This window comes from Sprattus sprattus, assembly GCF_963457725.1.
Source record: "Sprattus sprattus genome assembly, chromosome: 8".
Taxonomy (NCBI): Eukaryota; Metazoa; Chordata; class Actinopteri; order Clupeiformes; family Clupeidae; genus Sprattus; species Sprattus sprattus.
In genome coordinates, this window is record NC_137927.1 from 18,052,263 (window position 1) to 18,069,811 (window position 17,549).

At 43.5% G+C, this 17,549-nt stretch overlaps 1 protein-coding gene across 1 annotated transcript; it reads right to left on the reverse strand.

Annotated features, from left to right (window-relative positions):
- Positions 1-700: 700 nt before the first annotated feature.
- stk33 (serine/threonine kinase 33) lies at positions 701-10,742 on the reverse strand (the record flags this gene model as incomplete). The annotated part of the gene is made up of 12 exons (XM_080843275.1): positions 10,635-10,742; positions 9,825-9,938; positions 9,585-9,689; positions 8,887-9,025; positions 7,312-7,397; positions 6,185-6,272; positions 4,702-4,777; positions 4,246-4,358; positions 4,007-4,092; positions 1,768-2,049; positions 1,259-1,339; positions 701-1,027 (listed from the first exon to the last, which is right to left on the reverse strand). The coding sequence occupies exons 1-12, from the start codon at positions 10,713-10,715 to the stop codon at positions 701-703; spliced, it is 1,578 nt and encodes a 525-aa protein (XP_080699401.1). The 5' UTR covers positions 10,716-10,742.
- Between the last annotated feature and the right edge of the window lie 6,807 nt (positions 10,743-17,549).

The following is a 17,549-nucleotide window of genomic DNA, read 5'->3' on the forward strand; positions in this document are numbered from 1 at the left end:
ACATACATCCCTTCGATCTGAAAAACAACTACAACAACAATAATAATTATAATTATTCTCACTGACAATACTCAGAATGGAATGTAAGTGACAGAAGTGTCTCATGACGTATTTTGGCATTTTTTTAAATAAATGTGTATCACACAGCTTGGAGATTTATTTGTTGCTAAGTTAAAAAAAAAAAAAAAAAACATTTTAAGGAGTAACAACAACCTAACCCTGTATGCCCTCAATATATTACTTACAGTTTCTAAATAATTATAACACTCTCCTCTGTTTCACAAAAGATATTTTAATATGTGTGTTTTTTAATGTTTAGATTGTTAACCTGCTGCTGAGCGTAGGTTAAAAAAGTCACATGACGGGACGGGCATGCCCTGCTCATGCTCAGCTGACTCTTCATTGCTAGTGGCCCTGAGCCAACCTGGCCTTGTCCATTTCAAGAGCTATCACATCCCGGTGTTCATGCCTCCACCACAGTTCAAAGGAGGGGAGGTCATCATTGAAGGTACAGAACTGGAGTAAATCAAATTCTTCCAGAAGACTGTACTGACGATGTTGTGTTTGAGTTGATACTGATAAAGTGGAAGATGGGTGGAATGGGTGTGGTGCTTGGATAAGCAGCCCGTCTGCATAGTCCAGGATTCACTGGTAAAGGCCACAGAAGAATATTTTGTGGGTGGGCAAGGAATTGGATGTTTCATGTGTCCAGCAGGCTAGGCACACTCCAGGGTACACTGCGTACCGCATTTTGCTGTTTTGGCACTCTTTTGACCCGCGGGGCTTCTGCCTGCGTCTCCCCAACCCTAGGGGACCTTCTTGGTCTTGGCACAGCCGAAAAGGGGTGGTTTAGGGGAGCGGGTCCTGTGCCCACCGTTGGGAGATAGGGCGTGGCTGTTGCAAGCGCCGCCCGGGGTCTCGCACTTGCTGGGGCCAGCCGCAGACTTGGCGGAAGGGCCCGTCTCGTTCCGGTCCGCGGGGCCGCTGTGCTTGGTGCCCGACTGGCCTGCAGAGGGTTTGCCACCACCTGCGTGGGACTGAACAGATAAGACACTCACATTCATCTCGCACAAGAGCAGTGCACATGCATACGCACAGGCAAGCTGCAGCTCAGATGCTGGTCTACATCAGATGCTGGTAGTGCTGGCACCACCTAGTGGTGATTTGAAGGGTGTCACAGAAATGAAAAATGATAAAAAAAAAAACATTTAAAAACTCTTTCAATTCTGAAGACTCTGAAGACTTCTTAACGTCTGACCTGTGCATTATTGAAAGTCTTTAAGAAGGACCCATTCTTTTTCACCCCATTGGAGGAAGGTGAGCCTTTCTTCTTGTTCCGCTGTACAAGGATAGGGAACACACATGTGTGATGATGTCATATGCAGGGATGCCACACAGCAATAATGATCTGTTAATGAGAGGAGGGATAATAGAACTCTGTACTTATACTACCTATGAAGTTGATATGCTGTGGGTGCCGTATTACTATTGGGACTAGCAAACTGTATGATTGTGTGTGGGTTGTAAGCTTTTGTGAAACCTGTTTTATGAATATCTTGCTAGCCAAACATGTTTCACGGAAACCCTTTCGAGGGCCTTCACTGTGTTCGGTATAGTGGATGGACAGGGAATACAATGTGGTGACATATGCCTGTTTTTTTAAGTATCGTCACCTGTGTGTTCACAATATATTCACCATGCAGTCTGAGTTTATTTTTTATGGATAGCAACTCTTTTATTTTTCTGTACAGGGGAGCGTGAGGGCACCTGTTTGGAAGGGGTGGAGGGCTTGCTGCCGTCTCTGTCTGCCTCCTCAGTGAGTAACACACAGTTGCAGCAGCGGGACTGCTCTAGCGAGGCCTCTGTCTGTATCTGTGTCTGTGTCTGTGCCTGTGTCTGTGGCTCAGCCTGGCTGTCCTGAGAGCAGTGCAGCGATAGCTGCTGCAACACAGAGTCTGCCTCATCCACTTCAGAGTCCTCCAGATCATTCCGGAACTGGCGCATCATCTCCAGCACGTTGGTGGTGTTGCCCGCCGTTGTAGTGTCACCCTGCCAGGTTAAAGAAAGAACGAGAGAGGTCAAAGTGCACTCCATCAAAACCCTTCACTAATGGCAGCCACTTACATAAAACTAAGAGGCTAATCACTCTCTCGTGAGGGAAAAAGTTTATCTTACTTTTAAGTCTTTCCTATTTAAAACTAACCGCCTGAGTGATACCCTGCAGAAACCGTGGTTCTGTACCATGAGCCATTCTCAGGTCCCCATCCAACAGCCAGGCACACACACGGGCCCAATGAGGCAGTGTTTAAAGTGCCCTTTCTAAAAGCTGTTCTGATGAGACACGGCTAAACGCACATGATGGGATGTGCCAGCGGCCGCTTAACTCAGAACCAAACGGCCTGGCTGTGGATGTACTGTGTGCTCCATCAGTGGGTGTGGATGTACTGTGTGCTCCATCAGTGGGTGTGGATGTACTGTGTGCTCCATCAGTGGTGCCGTTGAGTGCTCTGAAAAGGGGATGTTGGTAGGGGAGCAGTGTAAGGTGGGGTAATTATATTTATTAAGTAACTGTTACAGTTTTTTACAATTGCTAAAACACTAAAACCCACTGGCTGAACAAATTTCTCAGTTGCCTGAACTCATGAAGCTAATTGGGCAGTCTGTTGTCAATACCTTAAACTATTTCTCATAGTAAAACACAATTTGCAGGTCTCACTTAGACTTTTCAGCAAAACTCTAAACACATTCTCAGTCTTAAAACACATTCTGCACTCTAATTCACATGTCATCCATACTGGTAAACACAAGTGGCAACAATCAAATACAAATAGAGAACAAATGTCATTGATTGAACACAACCACTCAAAATTGATTTAACTTGTATCAAATGATGTGACACAACCAATATGAGCCAGTTTAGGGAGCAAACAGGTTGTTGAAGGTGGGAAGGAGAAAGTCTGAGAATGAATAGAAGAAACAATGTGATGGGAGGAGGACAAGTAAACACCGGGTTGACTCCTTTGATTTGTGTCCCTTTTACTGTGGTAGTGTATATTGTAGTAGGCCTACAGTGCATTGTAGGCTGTATAAGGACAAAACGTAAACAAGTTGTATGGCCCTGAACATTGTGCTTTCTATTTGGTACAGTAACAGTACTGATTGCTCAATAGATTTTGACTGGTTGCAGGTTCATATCAACGAAGAACAAGTGAAAGATGCAGGGTACAGTACTATAGGGGTACAAGAAGGAGAAAGAACCAACACAAATTAGAGCAAAGCAAAGTAGTCATTTCTGATACATTTGTATAGCTACTATGAGAGAGAACATGTTTTCATTCATCAAAAGTCAATGATAGATAAATATGAAATTTGTTTTGAGGTAAAAAAAAAAAAATTTACTTCTCCCTGAGAACAATTAGTTTTGAACAGTGTGTTTTCTGTTTTTTGGTGTATTGTTTACTGACTGATTGAAAGTGTATACAATTTTGAACACTTTGTTTATGATTTGACCGCAGTGTTTGATTTTGAGCACAGGTAAAACTGTTTTGAGGCGAAAGTTTCATTTTGCAAGAGGATTCAGAGGTTTTGTAAATAGTGCTTGAAGATGAGGTTTTGTGTTTAGAGTTTAGAGAAAATGAGTGACTGTTTCAAGAATGGTTTTAGCAATTGTAAAAAACTGTAAGCATTAATATTTGTTTATTTATTAATTGTGTTTTTCTAATTCATTTATTTGTTAATTCATTTAAGCCATTCAATGGGGTCACCAGGGTCATACCTTCCTTTCACTATCCACTGTATCCACTTTACTTAAAGACTAATACTTTTGTTTTTAAGTCAAACTACTATGCAAAATGTTCATTCTATTGGTAGATAAAATGTATTTTTGTATATTTTTGTATATAAGTATATTAAGCAATATATATTAGAGCGGTTTAAATGTTGTGATATCACATGGCAGTTCCTCTAGTGATTCCAAGCCCAAGACCAGTGGTGGGTGTCTGCTTACTGTGATCCAGGGGTTGTGCAGCAGCTCACTGGCGGTGATGCGGTGGGCAGGGTCGACCTTCAGCAGGCAGCACAACACTTTCTTAGCTGTGGATAAAAGCAGTGGTTGTACATTATGAGAAGTGTGACAGGGGTTTGCCTGTAGATTAAGGGTCAGTGGTGGTATATTGCTAGAGGATGTTGTCAGTGGAGTCAGAGTGGGGTGTGGGTGTAGAGGGGGTGAGGTGGGATGGGCAGGACCTGCGTCGCTGATGCTGTCCCAGACAGGGGCGCTGAAGGTGAGCTCGCCTTTCTTGATCAACTCAAAGAGCCGCTCCTCCGAGCTGGACATGAACGGAGGCTCTCCGCTCAGCCTGCGGCACAGCAATCACATTAACAGCCAGAGAGCACACTTAACCAAATGACTGGAACTGAAGGAGAGACTGAGTGTGTGTGTGTGTGTGTGTGTGTGAGTGTGAGTGAGTGTGTCTGTGTGTGCATGTGTGTGTGTGTGTGAGTGAGTGATAAAGGAGAAATGGAGAGGCCTGATCTGCTTACGGCGTGTGATGAACACGATCACGGCTGACGTGCCTCTGTAAACGTATAGTGCATGTCTGCTGTATGTGGGTGTGAGACATAGAAAAAGAGAAGCCTGATCTTCGTACAGGACATGTAGGGTGTGACAGTGTGTGAGGGAAGGTAGGTGTGTGATCTTACAGCAGGTACATGATGACTCCGATGCTCCAGACGTCACACTGCTGGCTGTACTCGTGCCCGTTGATGACTTCAGGAGCTAAAGGGGGAGGGGGGGGGGGGGGTGGCACAGACACACAGTCAGTCAGTGAGCGGGGTCGAGCAGTGCAGACATCTCCACTGATCCGGCAGATGTGATGCTCTCATCTCATCCATCACTCACTCAGAGCGCCCAGCTCTGCATTAGTTCAGCTAAGTACACGCGTGCAACCTCGGCCTTGTATCTAATAATGATTGCTAAAAAACTGATAAAAGTAAAATAAGTTATAAAAATAAAAAATGATTGTCAAGAATCAAGTTCCAACACGGCCGATGTTGTATCCATTCAAGTGTAGTGTGTAGCTAATAGCCGACAACCTTAAGACAGCGATACAGTGTGTGAGGACCTTCACTAGACTGGAAGTGGTAGTACTTATTACCAAGTGAAGAAGTCAGATATGTCAGGGAGGACTTATTCAAATGTAATTGCAAAAGCGGTACAAACGATCCGTGGCATAGAAATCAAAGAGAAATCCCATCACCTTAAAAAGTTAAATGCACATTATCCACAGGAAAAGCCACAGCAAGACAGAGCGTGAGTGACAAACATAGCATTTCAAACAAACTGTAGGTTTACATTTGAGTTCTTTAGTTTAGGGTGAACTGCTGCTAGGGTTGACTGTGAAAAACCATATCAAACCAATTGTTTGCATGCAGTAAATGGTTGAAATGTTTTTTTGTGTTCTTGCCTTTTATGTGTATTAAAAGGTACTGTCCGCTTTTCTAATTGCAAACACTTTTTGTCAAATTGATCAAATTTGCTCCTCACAGTTCTTGCGCAGTCCATTCATTGTTTATGCTCAAAAAACATCTGTTGTTGCGAACAGGTCTACCACTGTAAATGGAAAACAAATATTGTGGCTCGGACCAAACATTAAACAATCCCAGCCAACCAATGTGGTGCTTAGGGAGTACTGAAGGGAGAGGTGTAATTTGATTGGCACATCACAGACTGCATTTTGCATTTTTTCAGTCTGAAAGAACTGTAGCCTACTGGTGAAACTAACTAAAACTAAACGGACATGGAATACAAACATATTGAATACAACAATACAAGAAACATTATCAAATCAAAAACACATTTGTGGCCGAGACATTTAGCTTGGGATGAGTTATGGGTTGAATTTCTGGGTTTTTAATAGGCTGTGATCTGTAAGTGTGTGTGTGTGTGTGTGTGTGTGTGTGTGTGTTTGTGTGATTGGGCGAGTGTTTTCAGTGTGTGTGTGTGTCGTATCCATGTAGTTTGGGTGCGTGTTTTCAGTGTGTGTGAGTCGTACACATGTAGCTTGGAGTGCCACACAGGTGGCTGTGATCTGTTAGTGTGTGTGTGTGTGAGATTGGGTGTGTGTTTTCAGTGTGTGTGTGTGTGTGAGATTAGGCGTGTGTTTTCAGTGTGTGCGTGTCGTACCCATGTAGATTGGAGTGCCACAGGTGGCTTGCAGCATGTTCTCACTGCCCACCCCACCCTTCTGCACAGACAGGCCAAAGTCTGTCACCTGAGAGAGGACAGCACAGAAGAACGTTTCAGCAAGGAGAAATGAGACACACAAACACGCACACACACACACACACACACACACACACACACACACACACACACACACACACACACACACACACACACACACACACACACACACACACACACACACACACACACACACACACACACACACACACACACACACACACAGGTTTAATGCACTCTACACATTTCCTTTGGCCAGAAAATAATACTCTTAACTGGCCAAATATCAAAGCTCTTTCTTTCATCACTTAACAAAATACATCTGAGTGTATCTGTATCATTTTGATGCTGCGGAAGAAAGAATCATATTTATGGACAGAAGCAGGGTCACAGCCCAGTACTCCCACTCTCACCCACTCCTTGTGTTTCCCTGGGCGGGATGAATAATGCATAGGAGCAGCATATATAGTTTCACACTGTGGAGTTTAGGGCAGCAAAGATAAATACCCAAGAGATGACCACCCTCGGACAGATACAAATCCTTTCATACTGTGCCAGGACTGAGCTCTCTTAAAGAAGTGTGTGTGTGTGTCTGTGTGTGTGCATGCGCATGCGAGTGTGTATGTGTGATTGTGTGTGTGTGTGTGTGCGTGTGCATGCACATATGAGTGTGTATGTGTGAGTGTGTGTGTGTGTTTGCATGCGCATGTGAGTGTGTGTGTGTGTGTGTGCATGTGTGTGTGTGCATGTGCATGTGCATGTGTATGAGTGTGTGTGTCAGTGTGCCTCAATTCAAACCCACACTACAGGTATCTGCTTCAGTTGGATGCTGTCAGCGCTCTGTTCCTTTCTGGACCGGGTGAGTGTTCTGACTCTCACTCTTTCCCACCTGCTCTTGATCCATTCTCTAAAAGAGCCACCCAGTGGAGCCAGGCTGGGGGATGCCCGTAATGAGACGGCACTTAAAGAGCGCTTACAGAGAGTGGCAGACACGACAGTGGGGGTGGACCAAAAAAAAAAACCTTCCTGAGTTCTGTTAGCGACAATAGTTTTTTGTGCCTTCTCACCTTGATATTAACCGTGTTGTTATCGTCACCATGGTGATAACTCTTAACAAGTATGTTTTCCAGTTTGAGGTCTCGGTGCACAATGTCTGAAAAAAAAAGCACAACCACTGTTAGCTGAAAGGAAAAAAAGGAGACAAAGAAACTCAGACAAGCTCATTAAAAACAAACAGATGTACAAAAAAACCAGTAATGGAAAACACTTGCCCCCGTGCAGTTGCGAGTTCGCTAACAAACCCGCAAAATGCTTTTCATTAAAAATTCCCTCCTCTCAGGGTGGACGGCGTCAGTGAGCGTTATGACATATGACATAGCGCACAAGCTCCTTGTGCCCGCGTTATTATAGGAGACGTGATACGTGCTACTTCAGAGTGACAGTCGAGGCGGACATCGCTCCTCGCCACGCTTCCATTAGCCCTGCCTTAATCTACCGGCACCTCTCCAATGTTTAATGTAAATGAAGACCATGAACCGGTGGCCAGTTCTTTAGGATGGGTCAGACTCGGGGGGGGCAGATTATGACGGTGGGGACCCGCGTCCGGGCACTCCTGCTGGCATCATTAGCCGCTGCGCGGATGTAAGGCCCACCGGCACACGGGGGACACTTAGTGTGAAAACACACCTATTAATCAGTATTCTTCCCCTGCTCGCCGTAAATGACTCATTAGCCCCATGTAATGGTGTCTCATTGCCAAGCAACGTCCTAAATTACCTCTAACTGGTGATTTCACCAAGAGCAAGAAGAAGGAGAGTAAGAGAGGGAGAGAGAAGAAAAAAGAGATTGAGAGAGTGAGTGAGAAAGAGAGTGTGTGTGTGTGGGTGTGAGTGAGTGAGTTAGTGAGAGAGAGAGAGAGAGAGAAAGAGAGAGAGAGAGAGAGAAATAGCCGCATCCTCAAATAAACCCTTCAGACTCAATTAAAAAATAGGTTGATTTTTTCCCCTCCCTCCCCGCTCTGGCAGTTGTTCATTATGATCTCATTATTAAAATAAGCCGGGCCTCTGTAATGACAGAGAGGCACAAATGTGATAGCAATCATGGAACTGATTATCAGATGTCCATGAGAACAAAGCCATCCAGGCCCCCGCTGGATATGACGTGGAGGTGATGTTAGCAAATTGGCCTCGTCAGCTCCACGCTGCATTTACCAGCAACCCAAACAACACAGTAGGTGCCATTCAATCAGTTCAAGCAGGGGCCTAATTATGCTGGACCATAATACTGTTCAGGTGTCAACAAGTCATAATAAAATCTTAATAAAAGAGCGATCGACAGAAGAAGAAAAAAAGCCAACACCACTTTAAGGTCTTTTGGGCTATTCTGATGACATCAAGTTGCGACAAAATGTTTGCAAAGCCTTCACCTCAAGCATCAAACTGAAAGGTAAAAAAGCACAGTTATGAGGGAGTGACTGCATCGTGAGACTGTGGTGTGGTGATTCCACAAATTGATTCCACCTCCTGGCTGCCCTGACAGAGGTTGATAGTTAACCTAAAATGCTGGGCAGGACCTGGACATGATGAGCCTGTGCTCTCTGCCTCGGCGTGGTGCTGGGGGGACACTGGGGGGTCCATGCTCACCCTTCTTGTGCAGATAGACGATGGCCTCGGCCAGGCTGCTGATGATGTGGCGCGCGTCCTCCTCTTTGAAGCGCTTCCTCTTCTGCAGCAGCTCCTTCAGCTCGCCGCCCTCACACAGCTCCGTCACCAGGTACATCCTCTGTGACGTGCACACACACACGCACACGCACGAACGCACACACACACACACACACACACAAACACACACACACACACACACACACGCACGCACACATACACACACACACACACACAGACACACACACGCACGCACACATACACACACACACACACACGCGCGCACACACGCACGCACACATACAAACACACACACACACACACACACAGATACGTATGCACATGCACACACAAACACACACACACACACACACACACACACACACACACACACACACACACACACACACACACATACCCATGCACACACATGTTCATGTATACACACATATTAGGCAGGTAAACATGCTCATACAATGTGGAACCATACAAGCATGTGTGTCAGTGAATTCACACATGCACACACACGGTATACACAATGTGCTACAAACATGGACAGGTTAAGGCATAGAAAACTCTTAACTCATGCAGCCCCATGCACTTGATAAGAGCTTTAACATACATTTATTATGAAAGGCGGGGGAGAGGAGATTAACCAGATGCTGTTTGTTCCTCCTTACCTTTGGCGTTTCAAAGACTTCCTCCAGGTGAATGATGTGCTCATGATTGACTCGCTTCAGGATGCTCACCTCCCTCTCCAGCAGTTTCACTCCAGAGCTCCCTGCCTGCGAACACACACTTTATGACTGACACACACACCTGACTGAGTGCGCTGTCTTCACTGAAGCGTTTTTATTTATTATTTTTTTTACAGCACAGCTGTCATTACACTCTGACAGGCTACGTAAACACACACATACCTTTTCTTTGTTCACCTTCTTGATGGCCCACTTTTTTTCTGTGTCTTTTTGGGTGGCTTCGCAGACGACCCCAAAGCTTCCTTGACCTAGTTTCCTCCCAAAGGAGTAGATTTGCTGGGGGTACAAAGAAGAAATGCCAGTATTGGTGTCTGATGTGAAAATCAAGTGACACTCATAGCAAGGCACCCATCTTCCTAATGACCCAAGCACACAAACACACACACAGCACACACACAAACCACACATAATGACTGGTCTTACAGGCTGAAGCTATTTTTTATTTTAGTTTTTTTAATTATTTTCCTGTCTCCAATACTCCATTAACCGGAGACCCGGATCCTAAAGTGGAACTTAATTTTCGAGTTTGCCCGTCTCTGGAGCTGGAGAATATAGTATTTCTAATCAAGTTACAAATGATTAAGTTGCTGCCGCAGTTCATTCAATCTCAGGTCTAATTAACTTGATCATTATCTCTGTGCATGCAAGGCTGAGCATTGCCTGCTGCGGATTTGGCATGGAGCGTGCTCTGTTCCCTCTTAAGAGGGTGTGTGTGTGTGTGGGTTGATGGTGTGGGGGAGTGTGGAGAGGTTGGATGGGGGGCAATTAGAACCATGCTATCCTGCAGCTGCTCTCCAGGGTAAAGGGCGGCGCTGTGGGGGAAGATCAGACATTCTCAGGTGCCTCACAGCCAACTGTTTTTGCCCCCCTGACTAGCCCATTGACTGCAGATCTAAGAGAGGTCATTGTAATGTATACCAACTGCCATCGATGTGGCCATCAGGTGTACCCCCCAACTCTGCGTGTCTATACCTGGATGTCGATCTCATCCTCCATGCGCGTGTGAGGCACCTTCCTCTCTGCGCTGTTCACGCGCGTCCACTGGGAGGCCATTTCAATGCCAGCTCCAGAAGCCTCTGCCTGCGTCAGCTACAGAACAGAGAGAGAAAGAGACAGAGAGAGAGAGAGAGAGAGAGAGAGAGAGAGAGAGAGGGAGAGAGACTGTCTGTAACAGCGTGAATCACGTACAGAGAAGCTGGCCTGACAAACAAGGAAAAGAGACTTTTTCCCCCTCCTGACAGATCACCTAACTGCAGTGAACAATCAAGAAAACAACCACGCGCTGCAGAGTCAGTACCGATAAGCCAGCAAAGTAGGTTTCTTTTCTCTGGGATGATCAATAATCATTTACCCCTATCTTTCTTTCTCTCTTTCTCTCTCCCTCTCTTTCTCTCTTGGACCGCTTTCGGAGAAAATCTTCAGGGATGGTTTTATGTCACCCTAGCTGGGAGATATAAGAGACTAGCCCTTGTAAATGTGAGGTTAACTCAGGTGAGGCCAGGAGGAAAGCCAATCGTAGTGCAGCACCCCTCCACCCTCCACCCACCACCCCAAGTGTCCTGGCTGAGGCCAGGTGGTGACAGTCAGTCTGCTACAGGTCATTCAAATGCTGTCTTCACTGTGCTCATCCAGGCCTGGATAATTCCTCTCAGAGACACGATAAGCCCCACACTGAAAAGCTCTACGGCTCTTTGACGTTTTTTATTTCTTTTAATGAGTTTCCATTCAGATATAAAGAACCTGCCCGACTGAAGAGAGGCTCGAAGGCTTGAAGTCAATCACCTATATAAACGTACATGAGTGCACACAATATGTCTTCATAATAAACAAAACATGTCTGGGCTAATGCAAATTTTCATGTTTTCATATTTTTTTGTCAGCGGTCACTATATACCAGCTGTTTCGTTTGTGTTGATGATAGAAATGTCAAGATCACCTCACACTCAGGTATTCATTTATTACACAAATGAATTTATAATGTTAACTTGTGATAGAGGAAAGTCAAGTCTTCTTGAGGAAGGGAAGTCACCCTGACAAGTGATAAGATGAAATTCAACAATCGTGCAAAATTCAATTATAGCTTATTTGAAATGCACTGATAACACTACAACATACTCTTAACCACATGGGCAGGAGTTTACCTAACTTAATAACAAGAGAATACGAAAGCCTATCTTATCATGAATGTTTTGTGTCCTGTCACACATGCACTGTATTTGGCCACAACCTCCCCACAATCTCCCCACATTTTAATAGGATGTCAGCAAACATGGCCAAGTGTCCTACAAGGTCTCTGCCCTGCCATTTGTCTTAAGTGTTCATATTAATATCATGCACAGTTTATCCAGCTCTCTGCAGCTAAATTAAATGCAAAGCAATTGCGGAGTGATGGCTGTGAGCGCTGCAGTGCATCTGCCACACGGACGGGCATTAATAATTAACGGGGAAACAGTGTCTTTAACCTTTTCTCTCGGGGCGCGTTAGTCTATCTCCTCCCTGACAACGCTCCACGTGGCAGCCCGTACCCTCGGCCATCGCCTTATTTGCTCATAGAAAGCAGCTGTGACAGTTTCCCCGGAATCCCAATCGCCTCAATCAGTGCTTGTTTCGCCAAAGACAGAGCCAATTAACAGTGCTGTTGGCTAACAGAATGTGACCACGCAGAGGCTACAGGGACGGAGTGCAGGATGATGAGCTCAGGGGAGAAAGGAGATATCAGGGTGAGGTCTAGACAGGTGCCTGACCTTAAAGCAGGTCACTGCCCAGTACAGTAGGATGGCCTGGCAAGGTCAGGGTTATATTATTGTTGTACTTTTACTAACAGAAGTCAAATAAATACAATTATAGTAAATATTAAGTGACAACATCACATGGCCAATTTTTTTTTATATAGAACTTAACAGATCACAGTGAGCCCATGAATTCTATTGTCAGAACTGAAAATGGGTAAACTCAATGATATAACTCAAAGAATAACAGTGACAAGTGCAACTAAGCCTTCGTTTCAACATTTTGATGAAAACTGACACAGGGTGTAATTTCATCACTCTGTAGAATGTGATTAGTAAACAGTAGGCCAAGAACTCATGGTTAAATTAAGCTCAGTTAGAGTTCATTTTACAGTGTAATTTTATCGGAACCTCTGAAATGTAGTTTACTATCTACAGAATTCTGCTCAAATTAGGTACTAAGACTGGTAATAAACTAGTACAAAAACTATAGAAGTTAATATGTTCCCCGGGAAAATGAGCTGAACACTGCATAAGGCTAATTGAAAAGTAATTTAGCATGACAGGTGTTACAGACAGGAGAGGAAGAACCTCATACACTAGGAGCTAATCATCTGGTGCGTGTGACAGAACTGGGGCTCGTGTGAATGACACGTATCAGGAGACAGAGTCGAAGTCTGGAAAAGAAGGAATAATAGCCTGTTTCGACAGCAGACCCCCTTCTGTGTTTCAGCTCGGCCAGCCACCTGTGCATGAGCTGTCGCACCGTGCACCAGTGGGGCTGAGAGGCTGTCACCAGAGATTGCCATAGTGCAGAGGGGTTTAACATGTGCACTCACCACGTCGTGGAGGACTTGAGGAATTCCATCAGCTAGGCCCTAGCAGTTCCCTCCTGTACCGACAACCTGTGTGGAGAAAAGGTGGAAGTTACACGGCATCACACTCACATTAAGGTTATCTTTTTAGACAGATCTGTTCTTCCTACGGAGTATGTCAAAGTTGTAGAGAGTCACAGCTATGCTTCACTTTTTGAACAGTATTCATCAGTCACAGAACAGCTTTCCTTGGATTTTTAGGAATAGGGTACATCTGTGTTATGACTCATTGAAAAGCATCCAATATCAAGACACTCACACTAAACAGAGATATAGAGAGGCAAGAATCATTAGCAGAGACTGAGACATGGCAGATTGCAAGCCAAACAATGCAAGCAAGCCAAGGACCAAGGACCATGTGCTTCCCAATGCCTCTTCAGATCTCAGAAAGCACCCAGTAGAATGTAGGCTAATTATGGCAGATAGAATGTCAGCAATCGATCCCACTGCATTTTTCATTCCCGTGCCATAACTGTCAGATGCCCATTAGCGTTTATTTACAGACTGTTTGCAGACGGAAATACACATTGTTTCCCTTCGCTGCGAGAGAGATGCTCTGTTTCAGCGGGGGGCGCAAATTAAATGTGACATCGGAATGATGCCTGGACACACAGAGATAATTCCGGGCCTGGATTGAGTTTTCTTGCGCTGTCTCTTACTCTCTCCCTGCTTTACTGCGTCTCTCTCTCTGCTTTACTGCATGTCTTTCTCTTTTTCTCTCTTTCCCCTTTTCTTCCTTTTGTTCTCCTCTTCTCTCTCTCCTTTCTGTTCCATGTTCCAACCTCTTCTTTAATTCTACCCTCTCTTCCATGTATGCAACCCTTTCTTCCTGGCAATGCTGCAGACTGCACACTATTTGACAGAATCGCTTCCCTTTGAAAGTGGAGCCCACCCTTTTAAGCAGTCCCAGTTCAAATGCAAATGGAGGTATGGAGTAATAACTGTGTGAGTGAGTCTTATTGAAGACGAAGGTTAAAGGGGCTGATGGTCACTGTACTGACAGCAAGGATGTCACTTGGCACAATGCAGACCAGACTTTTACTGCCAAAGAATCTTAAACTATTACTATATCAGTGCAGTATCAACAATTTCCTCCAGAAATACTTCAACTCACTGCAAGATAAAATACTGGGCAAAGGAGGGGAAAGACTTAAAATAAACTGTTTGGATTTTACAGGACACACATGGCACACACAAACATCTTTCTCGTCTCAGGCTAGGCTAAATATTTCATTCTCATCATCTGCAGTTTAATTATTTATTGACAACTGCCTTTGATGACAAATGATAAACCTCGCCGTCTTAATGAGCCTTGGAATTATATTACCTGCTGAAGGAAGATGAGCATGTCTAGACTGCAAATACATGGGTGGTCTTAGATGCACTTTGCTTAAATACTCTTTTGCGAAAGCTATAATATAGCAGAGAATTTATGATCATGTAGTAATGCATCTGACATATGATGGTGGATACAACCACATACAGCCAGGACACTACCCAATAAAGTATTCACAGTGTGCCCACATGAGCCATAACTATCAAAAGGTACTGTAAAGATGTAAATTAGACATTCAAAAACAAACATCAAACATTCTTGCTATTGAATATACCCACACAGACAATGCAATGCATCCACTCTGATTACATTTGGCCTTCCTGATCATCTGAAACCTACTGTTAAAAATCTAAGCAGTCAGTTTTGTGGTTAGGGCACTTGCTGTATTGAGTCATCATGAATGACCAATTGTCTATTTGTGGTTTCCTTCAAGTCACATTTGATTGATCAGCAGAGACTGGATGAACTTGCTCTGCTCTAAAGAAGCAAAAGATCAAGTTGCTCCCATTTGCACAGAAGAGTTCACATGTTGCTAGGAGATAATGTTCAACAACATATTCACAAGCATTTCACATTGGTTTCATGGCACCAGCTAGGCTAGTCTCTGCAGGGCACACTTTCTAAAATGTCAGTACATTCCTTTGAGGGGAATCATTAAGAGAAAACAAAGATTATCACAGCTGAAATTATTCTTAGCATTCAGACATCAGTCACAGAGCAGACAGTCTCTGGATTATTTTGCATTCCACATCAATAGCCAGATCTAGACTATACCAAAGGCCTTTGCTTGCTAAATTAAAATCTTAAGAATTGTTAAAAACTTCTAAATCTTTATGAAAACTAGGCTATTTACAGAAAGAAATCAAGGAAGTAAACAGTCCATTTTGTACATCGCGTGAAGACTATTGCTGTCCCTGTGATTTTAAACAATTGATACTGATACATATACTGATACACACACTGATCGACTTCATTATCCCACAGAAACAAGAGGTTAGGATCTTTCCCACCTCCTATTGAAAATGTCTACAATAAACACATAGCCTACAGGCGAAACAGACTATTTACACTGAAACACTGTAATGAGGTTAACAGATTCTGAACAATACAAAGGAAAGGAAGAGATCAAATAATGGATATTCAGTAATGGATCTCTTGTCACTTAAATGAGTAACCTTTTCCCCCGTGGTACTCATAATGCCCAGACCTGCACCCATTTCATCATGTCAATTGGGGAAAAGTGAAACTGGAGCAATACATTCTTCAGCAAGAAAGGCAATGTTGCAGGAGCAAGAAACATCCAGCTGCTTGGAGCCCATAATTATTTAAATCTCATATAAGTAGCAATTAACTTTCTGTGACCTGTTCCAGCTAAATATAATTATCTGGCATAGAACCTGCATAGTAATAGGTGTTTTAATGCTCACTGATGTTTCAACACGTTCAACGTGCTCTAAGCTGAAGTAGCAATAAAACTGGCTCGCTCGTTAAATTGAGTTTATTGAGTTATGTTAGGGCGAACTTTCCCTTACTAGTGTCAATATATATATACCAACGTATTTCAAGATTTTGCTTATAGGCAGTTCATTGGCTTGGTAGCTATCCATTAGCCATTCATGGGTGAAATCCATTTAGCTAACGTCAGCTAGCACGGCTTCATTAAAGCAACACTGTGAATCACGGTTGTTGATGTCAAGGTGTAGCAAAACACATATAGGTACTGTTTAGGTACAACTAGTTGAATATAGCTGATAGAGCGAAATAATTACCTAGTTGGGCATCGTTCGCCACCAGTAAATGCAAAACTCCCACTCACTGAGGCTCAGGCGTGTGTTGCTATGGCAACCAAAGAAGTTAGCTTCGCAGTTTTCATTCGGCATCAACTTCTTTAAAGATCAATCTCGCCCGCAATACGATACAGATCCTTTAGTAAAACATTAATTTACCATCCGTTATATTTCAGACTCTTCTAAGACGGTTCCTTCACCTGAAGTATTCAGTCTGTGCGTACCGGGATGCCTAACATTTGACAATACCTGGCAATACACTGCGACACTTTCTAAACTTTTCTATTCTCTGAAGAGGGGCGGACTACGGTGGCTGGTGTAGGACAGCCTTGAAGACATTCTTGTGCGTCAATCACGTTGCTGTCAAGCCATAAGATAATGTAATAGCCAGGCCTGCATCGTTTTTAACTGTATATATAGTTATAGATAATGGCTACATTTAAACGAAACAGTGTCGAGGAGATCCCTGTGTTTTTGTTTATCACTCCCTTAAAATGTACTTAAAAGAAGAACAATCAATAAAGCGGAACATTAAATGGTTTATGACTGCAAATATGCCTATATGGCAAATGAGGCAAATGGTGTCTTTTAATTTTATATCCATCGTCACTGTATACATTACATTATTAGGTATTAGTCTCCATCTAGTGGTTAAATGTAATATTACAAGGAAATATAAAAGTCCTTGGAGAATTCTAGCTTCAAAGATCTATACATTTACTGGGTAAACAAGAGAATGACTAATAAAGGGCCCTTGATAGATCCCAGATTGAACACAATATGATTCTTTAAACGGTAATTAATAATAACTATATTACATTGTTAATAGTAAATGAACAGGAAAGTAATCATAACAGGACAGTGAAATGATGAGGAGGAATAAAATGCAATTTATCACTACAGAATCACGTTGGGGATAAAAACTTTGTTTAAGAGGTCTTGTAAACCTCCACTACACTGTTAATGTCGACTCGAAAAGCTCTGCCAAATATGAATCTGTTTTCTTTGTGCTTTTAGTTTATACCAACATATGACCTAATTCCCTGGATATAACTTAATGGTTCAGAGATAAAATATAATTACAGCTTTAAATTCTGTACAGAGAACATGCCAGCATTGCTGATTTGGTTTCCATACTTGGGGTTGAAATTTTAGAAACT